The following is an 18039-nucleotide window of genomic DNA, read 5'->3' as shown; positions in this document are numbered from 1 at the left end:
CTGACGTAAACAAAGTTGTGGATGTTTGTCTTGGTAAAAATAAGAATTTGCATATTTTGGCACTTTTAAGTTAATGGTATTGAAGAAAGAATTCCGAATATGCGAACGTGAAACGAACTTTACCAAGTTTCCTAGTATGCATATGAGGGACTTTTGATCCCATTAAAATTAAATTAAAACTATATACAGTTATAAAGGAATGTGTCCTCTTATGGTCCGACAGAGATGTAGACTGTGTGAAAAAATTTTATATTTTTCGCTTTGCTATTTTCAAAAAGCTAACGCTTACAGGTGCTGGTCAACGAATTAGAATAATTTGAAATAGTGCAATCGTGAAATTCTTTGAATGCATTTTTTGTGCAGAAAGCAAATCAGGTGTTCACCGGTGTTCAACTGTGACACTGTTGTTTTATTGAATTAGAATAATGGAGAAACCGTTTCATTGAATTAGAATAAATGCTCGAATTTTTGTTTTCTGTGAAGAGTGTTCACTGTGCAGTATAAAGTCAGGGTTGAGTAGAATTTCTAAGTTGTAAAATCAATCATGGGTAAGCAGCGCGACCTCTCAACCGGAATAGTGGCTCAGATTCAAGCCCTTCGCCAACAAGGCTTGACCCAAACAAAAATTGCTGAGCAGCTCGGTATCAGCCAATCTTCCGTCTGCAAAGCTCTCAAGAAAAACTGCAGCAAGCGCACCAACTGTTCCAGCATCCGAAAAACTTCTGCTCGCGACAACAAGCAGCTGAGAAAGATCGCAGTCAGCAACCGGTTCAAGTCCACTTCCGAGCTCAAATCAAATCAAATTTTCGGCACCAGTATGGGCTCCAAATATGCTCCCCAATTTGCTTGTCTCTTCATGGGTTGGTGGGAGGCCCAGTTCGTCTACAATAAGACCAACAATCCTTTTTTTAATCATTTAATATATTACGGTCGTTATATTGATGACATTCTTATCTTATTCAAAGGCACTGAAGCCAATCTTCTAGCATTCCATGATTACATTAACAACACACACCCTTGTGTCAAACTGACCCTAGAGCACTCCAAATCAGACATTCATTTTTTAGATCTTACCCTATATAGAGACCTCAATGGGTGGATTAACACTACCTTATATCGTAAACCCACTGATGTGAACTCTATTTTACATTGTAATTCATTTCATCCACATTTCATGAAACGAAACATCCCGAAAGGCCAATTTTTAAGGACACGACGCATCTGTAGCTCAGACCATGAATTCAGTGTACAAGCCAACATGATGCAAGATAGATTCACCCTAAGAGGTTACGACACCACTGTAATCCAAGAGGCCCGGGAAACAGCTTTTAACAAAGCTAGAAGTGACCTTTTAACCATAGACCGTAAACGAAATGTTGATAAAGGGATGAATATCAATTTTATCTCCACTTACAACACATTATCCTATAAATTTAAGAGAATTATTATGAATAATTGGGAAATCATTAAAGCAGATTCCTCCCTTACACCACTCCACCAATACACCCCTAGATGCATTTTTAGAAGAGCTCCTAATTTGAGGGACAAGCTGGTTCACAGCCATTTTAAAACTAACAACACTGCATCTTGGCTCTCCAAACCGACAGGTTGTTTTAAATGCTTTAAGTGTAATCACTGTAATGAGGTGGAACAGTGTAAATTTTTTAAAACACACACAGCAGGGAGAGAGTATGAGATTCGACAGTTTATTAACTGTAATTCTTGCTTCATCATTTATCTGTTGAAATGCACCTGCGGGGTTTTTTACGTGGGGCAGACCAAAAGACGGCTACGTGATCGCTTGTGGGATCATAAGTATGCCATTAGAAAAAAGAACACAGATTACGCTATGGCCAAACACCTCTCTCTCGCCTCAGAAAGAACCTCTCATGCCATTAGCATCATTGGCATTGAACAAGTGGCCCCCCTGGTTAGAGGGGGTGACCGTCTTAAGAAATTGGCACAACAGGAAACTAGATGGATCATTAGGCTGCAAGCTGACAAGTATCCTGGCCTCAATGATGAGGTAGATTTTAAATGTTTCTTGTAATTTGTCCATCACTATTTGTTTTTGCAGTATTTCTTGTCTTTTAGATTTAGGCCAGGTTCCACACTCCCCCCCCCCCCCCTTTTCAGTAAGATGGTACGGTCCCGGGGGAAAGGTGCCCTCGGATTGGACATCACAGATGACATCATCATTTGTTTGAGCTTTATAAGCTCTGTGGATTGTGTCACTTGCCATAACTCTACAGCCCTGTTGAAGGTGATTTGGTCACCGAAACCGGTAGGCTTTTATATGGCAGGTCCATTTTTTTGAATAAAGGACCTTTTACTTTACCTTTTTACTCTGGGTGTGTTGCCTGTTTCCATTGTTTTTCAAATCAAATTTTATTTATATAGCGCTTTTTACAACAGTTGTTGTCACAAAGCAGCTTTACAAGTGCCGAGTCCTAGCCCCCAGTGAGCAAGCCAAAGGCGACTTGTGGAACAAGCAGACCGGCGCTGACGTCTCCAGATCAACCACTTACCGTCGTCTGCGCGAACTCGGCTTCAAATCTCGCGTTCCAGCAGTAAAACTGATGCTGAACAAGAAACAAATGGAGAAACGGATGAAGTGGGCCAAAGAACACGGCGAGTGGACTGCTGAAGACTGGCAGAAAGTGGTCTTCAGTGACGAATCACGCTTCTGCATCTCCTTCGGTGACCAAGGTCCTTGCGTCTGGCGTCGTGGTGGCAAAACCTACAACCACGAGTGCGTGAAAAGATCAGTCAAGTTTCCCCAGAGTGTTATGGTCTGGGGATGCATGTCCGCTCGAGGTGTAGGGAAACTCTGCTTCCTCAAGAAGACTGTCAATGCTGCCGTATATCAAGATGTTCTGGAAACGTTCCTGATTCCGACTGTTGAGGAACAGTTTGGCGAAGAAGACTTCATATTTCAACAGGATCTTGCACCGGCTCATGCGGCAAAGTCGACCAAAGATTGGTTCGCTAAAAAACAGCTCACCTGACCTCAATGTCATTGAAAACCTTTGGGCCATCGTCAAGCGGAAAATTCGCGACAGAAAGCCTACTACGCTGGACCAACTGAAGCAGAACATCGCCACTGCCTGGGAAGCTGTGAGTGCGGAAACTTGCGACAAGCTGGTCAAATCGATGCCGTGGAGACTTCAGGCAGTCATACAAGCCAAGGAGGCAGCCAAAAAATACTGAGAAAGTGATGATTGTAATTATAATAAAAATTATTCTAATTCAATGAAACGGTTTCTCCATTATTTTAATTCAATAAAACAACAGTGTCACAGTTAAATGGCCTAAATGGACCTTTTGGAAAGCTCAGCTGAGCAAATTTTTTTACAGGTAACAAGTTCTGTGATTAGTCTAACGAGTAGGACAGGTGCAATTTTAGTTTGGGTCAAGCCTTGTTGGCGAAGGGCTTGAATCTGAGCCACTATTCCGGTTGAGAGGTCGCGCTGCTTACCCATGATTGATTTTACAACTTAGAAATTCTACTCAACCCTGACTTTATACTGCACAGTGAACACTCTTCACAGAAAACAAAAATTCGAGCATTTATTCTAATTCAATGAAACGGTTTCTCCATTATTTTAATTCAATAAAACAACAGTGTCACAGTTAAATGGCCTAAATGGACCTTTTGGAAAGCTCAGCTGAGCAAATTTTTTTACAGGTAACAAGTTCTGTGATTAGTCTAACGAGTAGGACAGGTGCAATTTTAGTTTGGGTCAAGCCTTGTTGGCGAAGGGCTTGAATCTGAGCCACTATTCCGGTTGAGAGGTCGCGCTGCTTACCCATGATTGATTTTACAACTTAGAAATTCTACTCAACCCTGACTTTATACTGCACAGTGAACACTCTTCACAGAAAACAAAAATTCGAGCATTTATTCTAATTCAATGAAACGGTTTCTCCATTATTCTAATTCAATAAAACAACAGTGTCACAGTTAAATGGCCTAAATGGGCCTTTTGGAAAAATCAGCTGAGCAAAATTTTTTACAGGTAACGAGTTCTGTGATTAATCTAACGAGTAGGACAGGTGCGGTGAACACCTGATTTGCTTTCTGCACAAAAAATGCAGAATTTTTGATTTGATAATTTTCAAATGCAGAATTTTTTTAATTTGATAATTTCAAATTATTCTAATTCGTTGACCAGCACCTGTAGTGCTAAAGTTTCAGCACGGCTCCGCTGCTTTGCGAGTCATGCTGATGATCGGATTCCCACATTTGTTGGTGAGCATAGACCAGGGGTCGGCAACCCGCGGCTCTAGAGCCGCATGCGGCTCTTTGGCGCTGCCCTAGCGGCTCCCTGGAGCTTATTCAAAAATGTTTGAAAATGTAAAAAGATGGGGGAGAGAAATATATTTTTTGTTTTAATATAGTTTTTGTAGGAGACAAACATGAAACCAACATTCCTAACGTTTTCCATTGCTGTAAGAATGTGTAGAATAAATGAAATTAAATTTCAACATTTATGTCAATGAAGATTTGCGTCGTAGCCTGCGACACACGTTTCTATTAGCAGGGCGAGATGAGGCAGGTGGCTGTTGTAATATGGAGTGATTTTTGTTTCAATAGTTCCACAAAAGCAAAAGTAAATCCAAGAGCAGAAAGTATATGTTATGAATGCAAAACAGTATCAAAAGTATATATTTTTAATATAATTGGTTATTTGAAACTTAAATATGTCTGGAGCCGCAAAATATTAAAAGCCTTAAGGCTTATAATGAAGGCAACACATGTTGTATGTATCTATATTAGCCTACCATCAAAATTACTAATTAGCTACAAATACGTAATGAGCATTCATGATTAATGTTTATTCTCCCTGCAGTGTGTTCTGTAGAGAACGACGCACCACGTGACTGCTCTGTTGTAGGATGCCGCCTCAAGTTTAACTTCATTGCAATATTAATGAATTATGTTTCATTGATTTGATGAAATTAGGGAAATTCAATAAATCAGGGTTGCAAACTTTTCAAGATCATTTGGGAGTGAGATTTGAACCTGGAGGGGGTGGCGAACGTAAATTGTTACCGGGCGGGGTGTATAATGGACACAAATCAATTATATCGCGATCGATCGATATCCAGTGGTTGGCGCCAGAGCGAACTAGTAACTCATTGAATCATAGATGTGGATCAGAGGTAAATAAACTAGATTTTTTTTAGGCGTGAGAAATCGCATGTGTGGCGTGTGAGTGTGTGAAGACGGTCAAATGCGTGTGTCTCACGCTCAATACGGGAGAGCAACCCTGATAAATAAATCTTGATAATATATAAAAATAAAATATAAATAAATAAAATTTATTTATTAAATTTTGATGTCATTTTTATTTTTACGATTTGACAAAACAACAAAATGGAACGTGAATAACATGCCCCTTATTTGGGCACTAAACAAAGTGCAATAAAACGCAGCTCCGTTTATAAAAATAAAACCGCAACCCGTTTAATGTGACTTCTGTTTTCGGAGAAGTCAGCTTCTCAACATCGGGCATGTAAGATGTAACTTAATCTTGACGCAGGACTGCAAACTCATCTGTGAGGCGGGTGCGATATTTTGATTTGATGTAGTTCATGTTTGAAAATATCTGTTCGCACAGGTATGTTGATCCAAAGATGGATAATACCCCAAATGCATGTCTTCATGTTCCTATAATTGTCAGGAAGAGCATTCATGTGTCATAGACAAGTTTCTCGGGTGTTGGGAGGCTTTCAATTTCGCTCCATTTGTGGCTTTGGCCAAGTTGAGCTTTCTGGCGAGTGACGTCTTCAAGCTCGCCGCCGGTGTGTTTACAATATGGAGTGATTTTTGTTTCAATAGTTCCACAAAAGCAAAAGTAAATCCAAGAGCAGAAAGTATATGTCATGAATGCAAAACAGAAAAAAATATATCAAAAGTATATTTTTTTAAATATAATTGGTTATTTGAAACTTATTTTCGTTTGCATTTTGACAAGTTTTTGGTTCCATTGTTTTTGTTTTTTTGGATTTTCCCAGTAAGGTCTTTTGCTTCTGGAATCTCTCTTTGCTTCTGCTTCGTTTTTTGCTTCTGACTTTTGGAACACATTTCACGTGTGGGAGGGTCTTAGATGACGGCGTTCCTCTGCAATCTCTATTGGTCACCGATTCCGGACTGACACAGAGCTCTGAGGCCCCGTCCACACGACGCCGGAGGTTTTTAAAAACGTTGGTTTTTGTCTCCGTTTTAGCCTCCCGTCCACACGACGCCGGAGGTTTTTAAAAACGGAGGTTTTTGTCTCCGTTTTCAAAAATATCCCCGTCCACACGAAAACGGAGGTTTTTGAAAACGCCTTCCAAGGTGGAGACTTTTGAAAACTCCGGTCTCGGCGTTTTCGTGTGGACGGGGAAAACGCATGTTTAGGAAAACGCTGACATCACATAGGGATTCTGCGCATGTCTTTTTTTGTTTACATTCGCTCAGCTTGTTCAGCATGGACAGCTCCGTGATTGCTTTTGTTGTCACTGCAATTGGCGGATTATTAACATGTGTACAGTTTAATTTAATGTTACTTTCGCATTACATAACAGCGGAGGCGCCTAAATGCGCTGCGTTCAGTTTTTTCAAATCATTCCCATAATCCCTTTCGTGTCATATTTGGTCGCTAAGTTTAGTGTTATAATGTCTGTAATGTGCTTGTGATAAAGTGCTATGTGATGAATGTGTCTGTACAATGTAAGCTTCTAATCGATGTATGTATGAGTGTTTTTAATGTGCTTGTCAAACCTACCACCCCCGTGTGTTCGTACTCATTCGATACCCCGCACCCATTCAATGTACGTGTAAGTCTGAGTTCACAAGCATTACCCGTTGTGTTGAAACGGCTGCTCTCTAATAAAGAAAGCAAGTATTCAAAATGGCTCGTTCCCTGAATCAATCATCCGCACTACACGCTACAGTATTGTTAACTTTGTAAATCCTGTAAAGCGCTTTGGGACAATGTGTGTTGTGAAAAGCGTTATACAAATATATTTGCTTTAATTTGATTCTTCAAGTGTTTTGATGTCATTCTGTGGGAAGTACGATCGCCCTCTACTGGGCTGGCATGTTAATTGCAGCGTTTCACGGCTGCGTATCAGCTGCGTATCCATGCTGAACAAGCTGAGCGAATGTAAACAAAAAAAAAAAAAGACATGCGCAGACTCACTATGTGATGTCAGCGTTTTCCTAAACATGCATTTTTCCCATCCACACGAAAACGCCGAGACCGGAGTTTTCAAAAGTCTCCACCTTGGAAGGCGTTTTCAAAAACCTCCGTTTTCGTGTGACCGGGAGGCTAAAAACCTCCGTTATTAAAAACCTCCGGCGTCGTGTGGACATAGATATTTTTGAAAACGGAGACAAAAACCTCCGTTTAAAAAAATCTCCGGTGTCGTGTGGACGTAGATATTTTTGAAAACGCTGATCGTGTGGACGGAGATATTTTTGAAAACGAAGACAAAAACCTCCGTTTTTAAAAACCTCCGGCGTCGTGTGGACGGGGCCTGAGACCGCCTCTGGGACCAAGAGGTCCAATATGGCTCTTTCAACATTTTGGGTTGCCGACCCCTGGCATAGACGAACATGTGAGTGGGAGCTGGAGCCTATCGTTTTACTTTTAATATACAAACTCAAAAGAAAATGGTTGATATTTTTCCAATGACTCAACCATAAAAAAAAATAATGCTGTTGTATCACCTGTCGCCACTGGCGATTGAAATAATTATATTACTCTCAAATTAATATTTATGGTCGTGATTGCGACCATTTTAGTCGCAGTCTGGAGCCTTCCCAGCAGGCATTTCAACGTTGAATCGACGTTGAATCAACGTCGAAAGTGATGGTTGAATCAACGTTGGATTTTGTGTCGATTTTGAAAGGTGAATCAACGTTGATATGCCAACGTCGTTTCAACGTCATACATTCAACCTTGAATAAACCATAAAATTCACGTTCATGATGCTCAAAATTGCATGAGAGAGAGGATAAAAACAACTGTATGCCATAATGAAAAAAGAAAATATATATTTTTTTTTATTCTTTCATTTTACTCGGAGTACCACCACACAACCTCAGTCATGGCCTCAAGTCTGGGACTCGAACCCACGACCCTTCGGTCTCAAGACCAGTTCCCTAACCGCCAGGCCACGACTACCCTGCAAACTCTCTTTAAACCTGTTGATTTGTCATTGCGAAGTTTTGTTTCTGCCTCAAAACATTTAAAACTGGTTAAATGCCTGATGTTGTCTTCCTGGTTAATACCTGCCTGTTTTTGACGACGTTTTTGGACGAATTAATAAAAAAAATTATATTATTATTAGGGTTCACACACGTAGTGTGGGAAACCTACTGTAATTGCTCGAATTTTTCTTCTTTAGGGTTTACACACGTAGTGTGGGAAACCTATTGTAATTGCTCGAATTTTTCTGTAATTGTTAGGATTTTTTAGGGTTCACACACACATAGTGTGGGAACCCTATTGTAATTGTTAGGATTTTTCTTTCTTATTCTTTGTCCCATTTTTTGACCTAAAACGCATTGTGCAGCCTAGACCGTAATGCCTAGAAACCCCAAACTTGGCAAAAAGGTTCAGTTAACTCCAAGGACCAGATTCCCATACAGGGACCCAAATTGGCCTGATGGTGGCGCTATAGCAGACCACATTGACTTTTTGTCCATATCTCCTACACCGTAGGTCCTAGAACCAAAATTCCAGTTTCTATACATTCCTTGACTAAATTCAATAGGACAATTAATATACAACCATTAAGCTCCGCCCACTTAGATTTCGAGTTAATTTGCATAATGTGCAAAATCACACACATTTTTGAGCGCGAACTAGTCCCTGGATTTTTCACATACATGCACATATGTGGTATCAAAACGTTCAGAAGAGTCTGAACTTTAAAATGTATCCAACAAAAATGCTAATTTCTTCACTACCTAGTCAGTATAAGCCAATCAAATGAGGGGGCGTAAATTCAATAGTAAATTTTGCGCATATGGAGCTCTAACTTAAGAAAACTTGCATGTAATGAGATGGCACTTCACAGACAGCTTCCCTGTGAGGGTCTGGGGCAGCTCGCAGAGGTTGCCATACCTCACCTGCTAGGGGGCGCTATAACATGCAAAAATTTGCCTCATGCACTCAGATTGGCCGATCCACATGAAACTTGACAGACATCATCTATGGGCCTCTGGAAACCAGGTCCTAAAGCAGACATACCATACTTCCAAAATGGCTGACGTAATCGGCCAATCAGTGATTGGCACGCGTTTGACAGGCTTACCATTGGTCGATCTGCACGAAACCTCTTGGGTGTGGACAAGTGCACGCCCCCCATGACATAATCCAGCCGGGTGTCAATTGGCCACTGGGGGGCGCTATTGCAAAAAAAGCAAGTATATCCCCTACATAATTCCACTTGGGAACATGCAATTGGACTCTTTTGATTCCTTGCAGTAGTGCGAACAACTTTCGCATGACATGTCCTATTAAAAAATGCACAGTTTATTTACAGTTAATAATAGTTTGAAATCATCACTTTTCATACTGCTCCTAGGATTTTCATACTATCATGTCAAGCAAAGTCTTATAATACTCTACAGAGTGTGAAATCAAAAAACAATCCAAAGATTTTGGATTTGAGGACACCTGCTAAATATTTTTTTAATGGACAGCATCGATACATATAATATTCATATTCTTAAAGCTCTTTCATATTTTATCCAATTCTGACCAAAATGCACAAGCCCATTCAGAATCCCATCCTGAACAAATTTGTCAAATTTCATCTAAATCGGTTATCGTATGGCTCTACAGTGCAGTATTATTTACAATGCATAAAAATGCATGTAAAGTCCCTCTGTCACCTTCTCCTTCTCACACGCACGCAAGCTGAAACTCGCACACTCAGTCTCTCTCACACTCTCACCCACATTCCCCCTCCCATCTCTGTGCCCTAAGTAAACATTGCTCTGGCTACCTAGATCTCTCTGTGTCTATTAACCAGGCACACACACATACAGGCGCAAGCAGGCCTTCCTATAGCATTCACAATGACACTTCCCTAGCCATACCCACCCATATCTCAGTGACTAACACATGCTCATACAAACTGATATTTGGCTTCTTTTTTGTCTCTCTCGCACACAAACACACACCTTTATACCTATATGTATGTATAGTTTCTATGTAAACTTATGTATGTATGTATTAGTATATGTTGTCATAGTTTGAGTACATACACTACCACACACACACACACACACACACATACCTAAATGTATGTATAGTTTGTATGCATATGTATAGTATATGTATAGTATATGTCAGTCATGCCAGTCCAGCCATGTCAGTTATATCAGTCATGTCAGTCATGTTCTGCCAGTCATGTAAGTCATGTCATGCCAATCATTTCAGTCCAGTCATATCAGTCATTTCAGTCCAGTCATATCAGTCATGTCAGTCAAATCATCAAATCATTACAGTCATGCCAGTTATATCAGTCATGTTAATTTTGTTCGTCATGGCAGTGATGTCATTCCAGTCATGTCAGTCATGTAATGCCAGGCTTTGCAGACTCCATTCATACTTTGAATACACGGGCAGTCATGTTAGGCATGCTAGGTGTGTAAAGAGTGAATTAACAAAGCATAGTCTCTGGCTCCCTCAATCTCTCTCTGTCGGTGATATACAGGCCCAATCATGTATAGACACATGCAGGCCTTCCTATATTGTTCACATAGATGCAGCCCTAGCCAGATGTGCTATGTCTGTGTCTCCCTTTCTGACACATGCAGATGTCATCACACACTCTACATCTGTAGAGCACACACTGGCCAAACCCAAACAGCTTCTTTTCACTTTTAGGTCTAAAGGACCTTTTGGGCTTCCTTTTGCTTATTGTGTGTGTGAACCCGCCTATCGCCGCTTGCGGCTATATTTATTATTATTATTACTACTACTAATAATAATAATTAATACCTCCTTCAAAACCCTCAGCCAATGCCAAAGTGTTGTTTGTACTTTTTTATTGTATGTGTTTTTTGAACTTGAAATGGTAATACAAAGGCAGGTTGAAGATATTACGTTGATTCACCGTTAATAGTTCAACGTTTGTGCAACCATTTAACATTAAACGTTGATTCACCATTAATAGTTCAACGTTTGCGCAACCATTTAACATTAAATGTTGATTCAACATTGTTTCAACGTTGAAACAACAGACAGTATTTCAACTATATTTCAACCACATTTCAACGTTGAAGGTCGGTCGTGTGCCAGCTGGGTTGGCATGTGCATGTCTTTTTTCAAGATAAAAGACGAGTACAAAATTAGAAGAGTAGCCTATACATTTTTTTACAACCTGTCCGCGACCCACCAGTTGAGAATCACTGCCGTAGAGTAGCCTACTGCCAGCCACACGGAGACCGTAAATATTTATGACGGTGCTCTCCAACCAACAAGCAATCGTGTCTTACGCTGACCTAACGGTTTATGAAAATGTGTTAAGAGTGAGCAGACTTATGAAATGTAATAGTGTATGTAGGCCTACTTGTCTAGATAAGCTAGAATTAACTGTTGCTACAGCCAAAAATCTTTAGGTGTCTCGCAGCTGCCATGGCCTTCGTCAAGAGTGATGTCTGACACGTGGGAAGGACGCGTCTCCACTGAGTGTACACCACGGGGGAAAATCACGTCCCGGCATTTTCAGAAGCGGCGTTCATTTTCTCTTTTACCTTAGTGCCGAATCCTTACGATAGTCGGACCAATCATCATCCACACATGTGGCAGTTTTATGTAGCTTCTCAGCTAGAAACGTGGTCATAATTCTCCTAACATTTAACGTTAGCTAGCTAAGTTAGCCGCGGACTGCTTGCCTGCTTGTTAGCCAGCATATCGTAGCCATTGATTCGGCATAAAAAATTAAAAAGGAACATATAGGTTAGGTAGCTAGCACATGTTAAATGCATATTTTACTTTAGCTAGCTAGCTATCGAAATGTACATAAGCTCAAAACCTACCTTAAATAATCAAACTAGGTTAAGGGCGGGATGTAGTTATGTTAACACTCACACCAAGCCAGCGCGTGTCTATTACAACATATAGCGTTAGGCAAGGAGGATGCATCACTAAACCGCAACAATATTAAACTGCCAAGGCGTCTTCACCAAAGTAACCATTGAAAGCAACAGAAAATAATTCTCCATACCTTGACCATGAATCAGTTGTTGTGCCGAGGATTCAATTTTGCTGTTCGGCAGTTGCAACGCCTACCTACCTAGAAGCCCGGCAGCCCTCTATACTGTACTCATTCCTCGCTCGGCTGTCAAGACTGCGCGCGTGCCCTGTGCTGGTCTGTTAGTTCACCACTCCTACTCATCATCAGGGTAGTGTGCTCGCCTTACGTGAGGAAGAGATCAATTCTGTCCACTACGTTGCAGTGACACTTTTTTAGACCGAACATTCGAGATATATCGGAAAGGGAACAGACTAGTATCCGAGTTGTTTATTACACAATTGTTGTATTGCTCATTCACAGGATATTTTTAAATTGCTTTCCATTTTACTCGAAATTGAACAGAACCAATGACACCGAACCATTCCTGTGTTACCCTCTCCTTAGAGGCGCTCTGGCATATTAAAGTTCTTAGGTTCAGGGAGTTGAGTTGGTTTGCAGTGGTTCCTGCATTTCTTGGGGTAAATTACATAACTTACTGCAGCGCGTGCACTGTATATGGGCCATGACTAACTGGCAGTAGGAACGTCATTCTTTGGATACGATCCCTACATTTTATAGAAAAATGCCATGGTACTGTAGAATGGAAAGCACCCATTTGTCATCAACAATGGGGGTGCTCACATGTAGATTAAGCTTTCTAATGCATTTAAAGACAAACATGTAAAGGAATATTGCTTCTCTTCCAATCCTCGGAATCATTTTCGTAGTGTATGGCCAACTACCTCAGACAATTTCAACATGATTTCCTGCACTTTGAAAAGAACTGGAAACCTTTGAATTAAAAACAATAGTAATGAAAGCCCGGGGGCAGACTGAGAAATACAAGAATATAATTTTTTGAACTTTGAATCTAAAAAAATTCTGAAATCAGAAACTGCTTTGGTTATAGGGTACAGTACTACAAGAAAGGACAGAAAATAAACGTTTCTACAATGAACAACAAAGTTCAAACATAGCTAATGAATGAATCAGTCAGAAACATAGTCAAAGCTTCTGTTCAGTTTTTAAAAATCACATATCCAAGCAGAATTTGACTGATTTTACTAAACATGGAGTGTTCTATGTAAGCATTATTCAACTAAAAAGACAACTTTACAGTAGTAATTATAGTTAGAGTTATTGTTCCAGTAAATTATATTTTAATTGTTCTTTCTTAAGAGGCAACCATATACTTAAAAGCTATTCTGAAAATAAAGTAAACATTGTTGTAATTAACATCCAAACACATCCCCGTGCCTGCAGTTAGAAAGGGACTGTGATAACTATGCAAGAAAAGTACTGGTCTGAAGAAAAAACACTGTATTTAACTGAGATATTTTTTAACTATGGAAAGAGAAAACTGAAGTAGATATGCCCCTGGTGGTGTTTTTCCATCCAACCCTATGATCTCCTATCAGGTTCTTGCATAAACACTGGGTGGCTCAGAACAGCATGACATGCAAAACATTTACTCCAAATACAAACACTCTCATTACACAGGGTTGCTCTATCACAATGGGAAAAAAATCTTATCCCTTGTTATATACACTTGTCAGGCCACTTACAACATTAAAAACCAATCCAAATGCCCCACACTAAACTTTGAAGGTAGTTTCCCGTCAGAAGCATGCTCACTCAAGGCCTTTATTACATTGATTCCACACCTCTGTCCACATTAGACCTGTCACTATTTTCTGACAGCATTTCTTCAAATACAAACATTATTATGCCATAGTTTAAACAGTAACAAAAATATAGCACATAGAACATATAAATTACCCACAGTTAGGCTTTTCTCTGTAAATGGAAGCAAAATAAAACTGGACCAGATCCAGACAACCTGTGTCAAATTACTGCACACGGCAAAGCTGGATGAGAAGGATGGTTACAAGAAAACATTGCACAATGAAATATATGCAGACAGACCTGAAGAGTGTTTACAACTAAGGTTGGCTCAATGTAATACAGATTGTAGACAGACACTCTCAGGGGAACAGTTCACACACAAAGTTTACTTAAACAATGTAAACAAACACAAACACTGCATCCGCTCAAGATCACTCGTACTATGCAAAGTTTGCACTGGTATGATGTGTGTGTTCGTTATGGTAACCATATTCAGTGTTGTTAGTAATGCAATCTCATTCTGTCATTAACATACATTAAAAGTTTAATATGAAATATGGGTAATATGAAAATTAATATTTTAAGAATTAAAGAATTTTGGCTTTAAATGTACAGTCATGGCCAAAAGTTTTGAGAATGACACAAATATTATATTTTCACATGATCTGCTGCCCTCTGGTTTTTATGTGTGTTTGTCAGATGCTTTTATTACATAAAGAAATATAATTGCAATCATATTATGAGTAACAAAAGCTTTTATTTACAGTTAGAATGAGTTAGTGCAGCAAATCAGTATTTGCAATGTTGACCCTTCTTCAGGACCTCTGCAATTCTCCGTGGCATGCTCTCAATCAACTTCTGGACCAAATCCTGACTGATAGCAATCCATTCTTGCCCAATCAATGCTTGCATTTTGTCAGAATGTGTAGGTTTTTGTTTGTCCACCCGTCTCTTGATGATTGACCACAAGTTCTCAATGGGATTAAGATCTGGGGAGTTTCCAGGCCATGGACCCAAAATCTCTGTTTTGTTCCCTGAGCCATTTAGTTATCACCTTTGCTTTATGGCAAGGTGCTCCATCATGCTGGAAAAGGCATTGTTGATTACCAAACTGCTCTTGGATGTTTGGGAGAAGTTGCTCTCGGAGGACATTCTGATACCATTCTTTATTCCGTGTTTTTAGGCAAGACTGTGAGAGAGCCGATTCCCTTGGCTGAGAAGCAACCCCACACATGAATGGTTTCAGGATGCGTTACAGTTGGCATGAGACAAGACTGGTGGTAGCGCTCACCTCGTCTTCTCCGAACAAGCTGTTTTCCAGATGTCCCAAACAATTGGAAAGGGGATTCATCAGAGAAAGTTTACCCCTCTCTCCTTGAAGTTCTTGATGATGCGATAGATCGTTGACTGAGGTGCAATCTTTCTCGCTGTGATACTCTTCCCTGTTAGGCCATTTTGTGCAATGATGACTGTACGTGTTTCTTTAGAGATAACCATGGTTAACAGAAGAGAAACAATGATGCCAAGCACCCAGAGGTGGGCAGTAACGAAGTACATTTACTTAAGTACTGTACTTAAGTACAGTTCTTGAGTATTTGTACTTTACTTAAGTTGATTTTTTTTAAAATACTTATGACTTTCACTTCACTACAGTTGAATAACAAATACAGTACTTATCACTCCACTACATTTCTGTCCAGCTCTCGTTACTCGTTACTTCCACACACAACTCTCCTCCCCTCCCCCGATAGTATTTTCACAGGTGACAGCCTATCAGCAATCAAGGATGTGTCTGTGAGGTGTAAAATCAAGTTCGGTGTCGCTAGTCGTTCTTTTCCTAAATAACAGCAACATGAGTGGAGACGGCGTTGATGGAGCATGCCAGGGTTGCCAACTTTTCAAGATCGCTTGGAGGGAGATTTGAACCTGGACTTGGTGGCGAGTGTAAATTGTTGATCGGGGGGTGGCGAATGTTACCGGGGCGGTGAAAAATGGACACAAATTAAGTATTATATCGCGATCGCCGGTGGTTGATAGATATAGATCAGAGGTAAATAAACTAGATTTTTTTTCGGCGTGAGATATCGGAACTGTGGCGTGAGAGCGTGTGAAAACGGTCAAATGCGTGTGTCTCACGCTCAATGCGTGAGAGCTGGCAACCCTGGCATGCTCTTTTGCACCCATGGCCGTATCTCGACAAAATGTTCCAGTTTTTTGAACGGATGAATCATTTCTATCGTTTTAAATGCATGCTTTGTTTGCCAAAAACAAACTATATCACTGCATACCAAAATTCACCGTCCCACCTGAGGAAGTATATTACGGTATGCAGCCTAAATGTTTTGTAAGTGACTATGTAGTCAGAGGAGCTTTGCAGTAAGGCTAGTGAAATGACTTTGCCTGCTCACTCCACTGCTAGGTCTGCTAGGATCACTATAAATAATGTTAACATTATATTGGCAAGTAATTCAAACTACGGAAACATCAATAAGGGAAACCATGTGGGTTAATCAAATCTTGTCAAATAATGTTTCCATTCTAATGTCAGTGTAGAATTAATGTCAATAATTCTAATGTGGCTGTGATTTCTAGTTTGAAAAGAGTTTGTTAGCATGTTGGGTGGCATGGAGTTGGTGGGCTTTAGCCATACTGCAAAAGGTTGTAGCAAGGTTAGACTACCAAGATGCCACACTGCTAATTTTACTTTGTCTTTGTTTATATTGACTGTAGCATAATGTTGTATTGGATGACTGAATACCTAACTAGCAAAGAGAGAAAACCGTCATTTTATTATTGACTTTTAATATGGTAACATAATTTGCTTAAACAGGTTAGGCTATGCTAATCTGTGAATTGTGGTTTTAGAAAATGTTTTTGTTCCTTAAACTAAAGTGTAGGTTAAACTTTTCTGCTACCACTACCTGAATGATGTACATCATTGGAATATGCCTTATGGATTATTATCAAAGACTGTAATATTATGCCCAAAGAGGATTTGGTAGGATGTATAATACTTTTAAACTATAACTTTTTTACAAATGTGACGGAAGGTGTACTTTAATACTTAATTATTTTTAAAAGCAAGTACTTCAGTACTTTCACTTAAGTAAGATTTTGAACATGCAACTTTCACTTGTATCGGAGTAGCATTTGACCAGTGGTATCTGTACTTTGACTCAAGTAATGAAATTAAGTACTTCGTCCGCCTCTGCAAGCACCAGCCTCCTTTTAGAGTGTCCAGTGGTGTCATTCTTACTTAATAATGACAGACTGGTTTCCAGCCTTGTCCTCGTCAACACTCACACCTGTGTTAATGGAGCAATCACTGAAACAATGTTAGCTGTTCCTTTTAGGGCAGGGCTGCAATGAAGTTGAAATGTGTTTTGGGGGATAAAGTTCATTTTCTAGGCAAATATTGACTTTGCAATTAATTGATGTTAAGCTGATCACTCTTTATAACATTCTGGAGTATATGCAAATTGCCATTATAAAAACTGAAGCAGTAGACTTTGTAAAAATTAAAATTTTAATAAATCAACTTTTGGCCATGACTGTACAATTAAACCTTTGAACTAAACACAAATAATTTCACCAGTAGGCCTACGGTGAAAATCTCAGAAAACACTGCAATACAACACGAATGTTCAGCCTGCATGACGTACACATGGCAGGTATTGCAAGCTGTTTCTGAGGGCAGAAAGTCAGCTAGGCTAACGGGTTAATGCTGGGTATACACTGTGCAATTATACTGTTGCATACGACTGTCGCAGTTCGTTAAATATTTTTATTCGCGAGACAACAATCTTTAGTCTTTTGAACGTGCAACGTAAAATAATATACGGCGGTCGATTTAGAGCCACTGTCTACGAATTTGACAAATCCAGAAGCGTGACCGCCACCACCAATAAGGACCTACCTGAAATTATGGACAGCCCACACATGAAACTAACGGCTGTATAGCGAAACGAACATTAGGAATGTGGGACACAGGTGGTTTTATAGAATTCTGACAGTGATTTTCAAGCATAGCCGGTTTATCGTCAGATAAAATCCTTCGTGTCGGTATCATGGTCAAGCTCGTGGGAAAAGATTTCAGCAGAAGCATCTCGTATTTCTCCAGGACCCTCGCTGAACGTAGACATATGGCTGTACACTAGGTGGAGGGCT

At 39.9% G+C, this 18039-nt stretch overlaps 1 protein-coding gene across 6 annotated transcripts in view; it reads right to left on the bottom strand.

Moving 5' to 3' along the window:
• LOC143514863 (fatty acyl-CoA reductase 1) overlaps window positions 1–12473 on the bottom strand; it is a 142147-nt gene extending 129674 nt beyond the window's left edge. Inside the window, exon 1 of one of the 6 annotated variants that reach the window (XM_077006565.1) lies at window positions 12238–12473. In XM_077006565.1, the coding sequence (XP_076862680.1) occupies window positions 12238–12246 (9 nt within the window). In that variant the 5' untranslated portion in view covers window positions 12247–12473. Of the gene's footprint in view, window positions 1–12049; window positions 12068–12237 lie in introns of those variants that run through there. The other 5 variants (XM_077006560.1, XM_077006561.1, XM_077006564.1 and 2 more) reach the window with 5 other exon arrangements.
• Between the last annotated feature and the right edge of the window lie 5566 nt (window positions 12474–18039).

The sequence above is a fragment of the Brachyhypopomus gauderio genome, chromosome 5, assembly GCF_052324685.1.
Source record: "Brachyhypopomus gauderio isolate BG-103 chromosome 5, BGAUD_0.2, whole genome shotgun sequence".
In the NCBI taxonomy this organism is placed as follows: Eukaryota; Metazoa; Chordata; class Actinopteri; order Gymnotiformes; family Hypopomidae; genus Brachyhypopomus; species Brachyhypopomus gauderio.
Note: the sequence above shows the minus strand (reverse complement) of the source record. Positions and strands in the feature narration are given on the sequence as shown.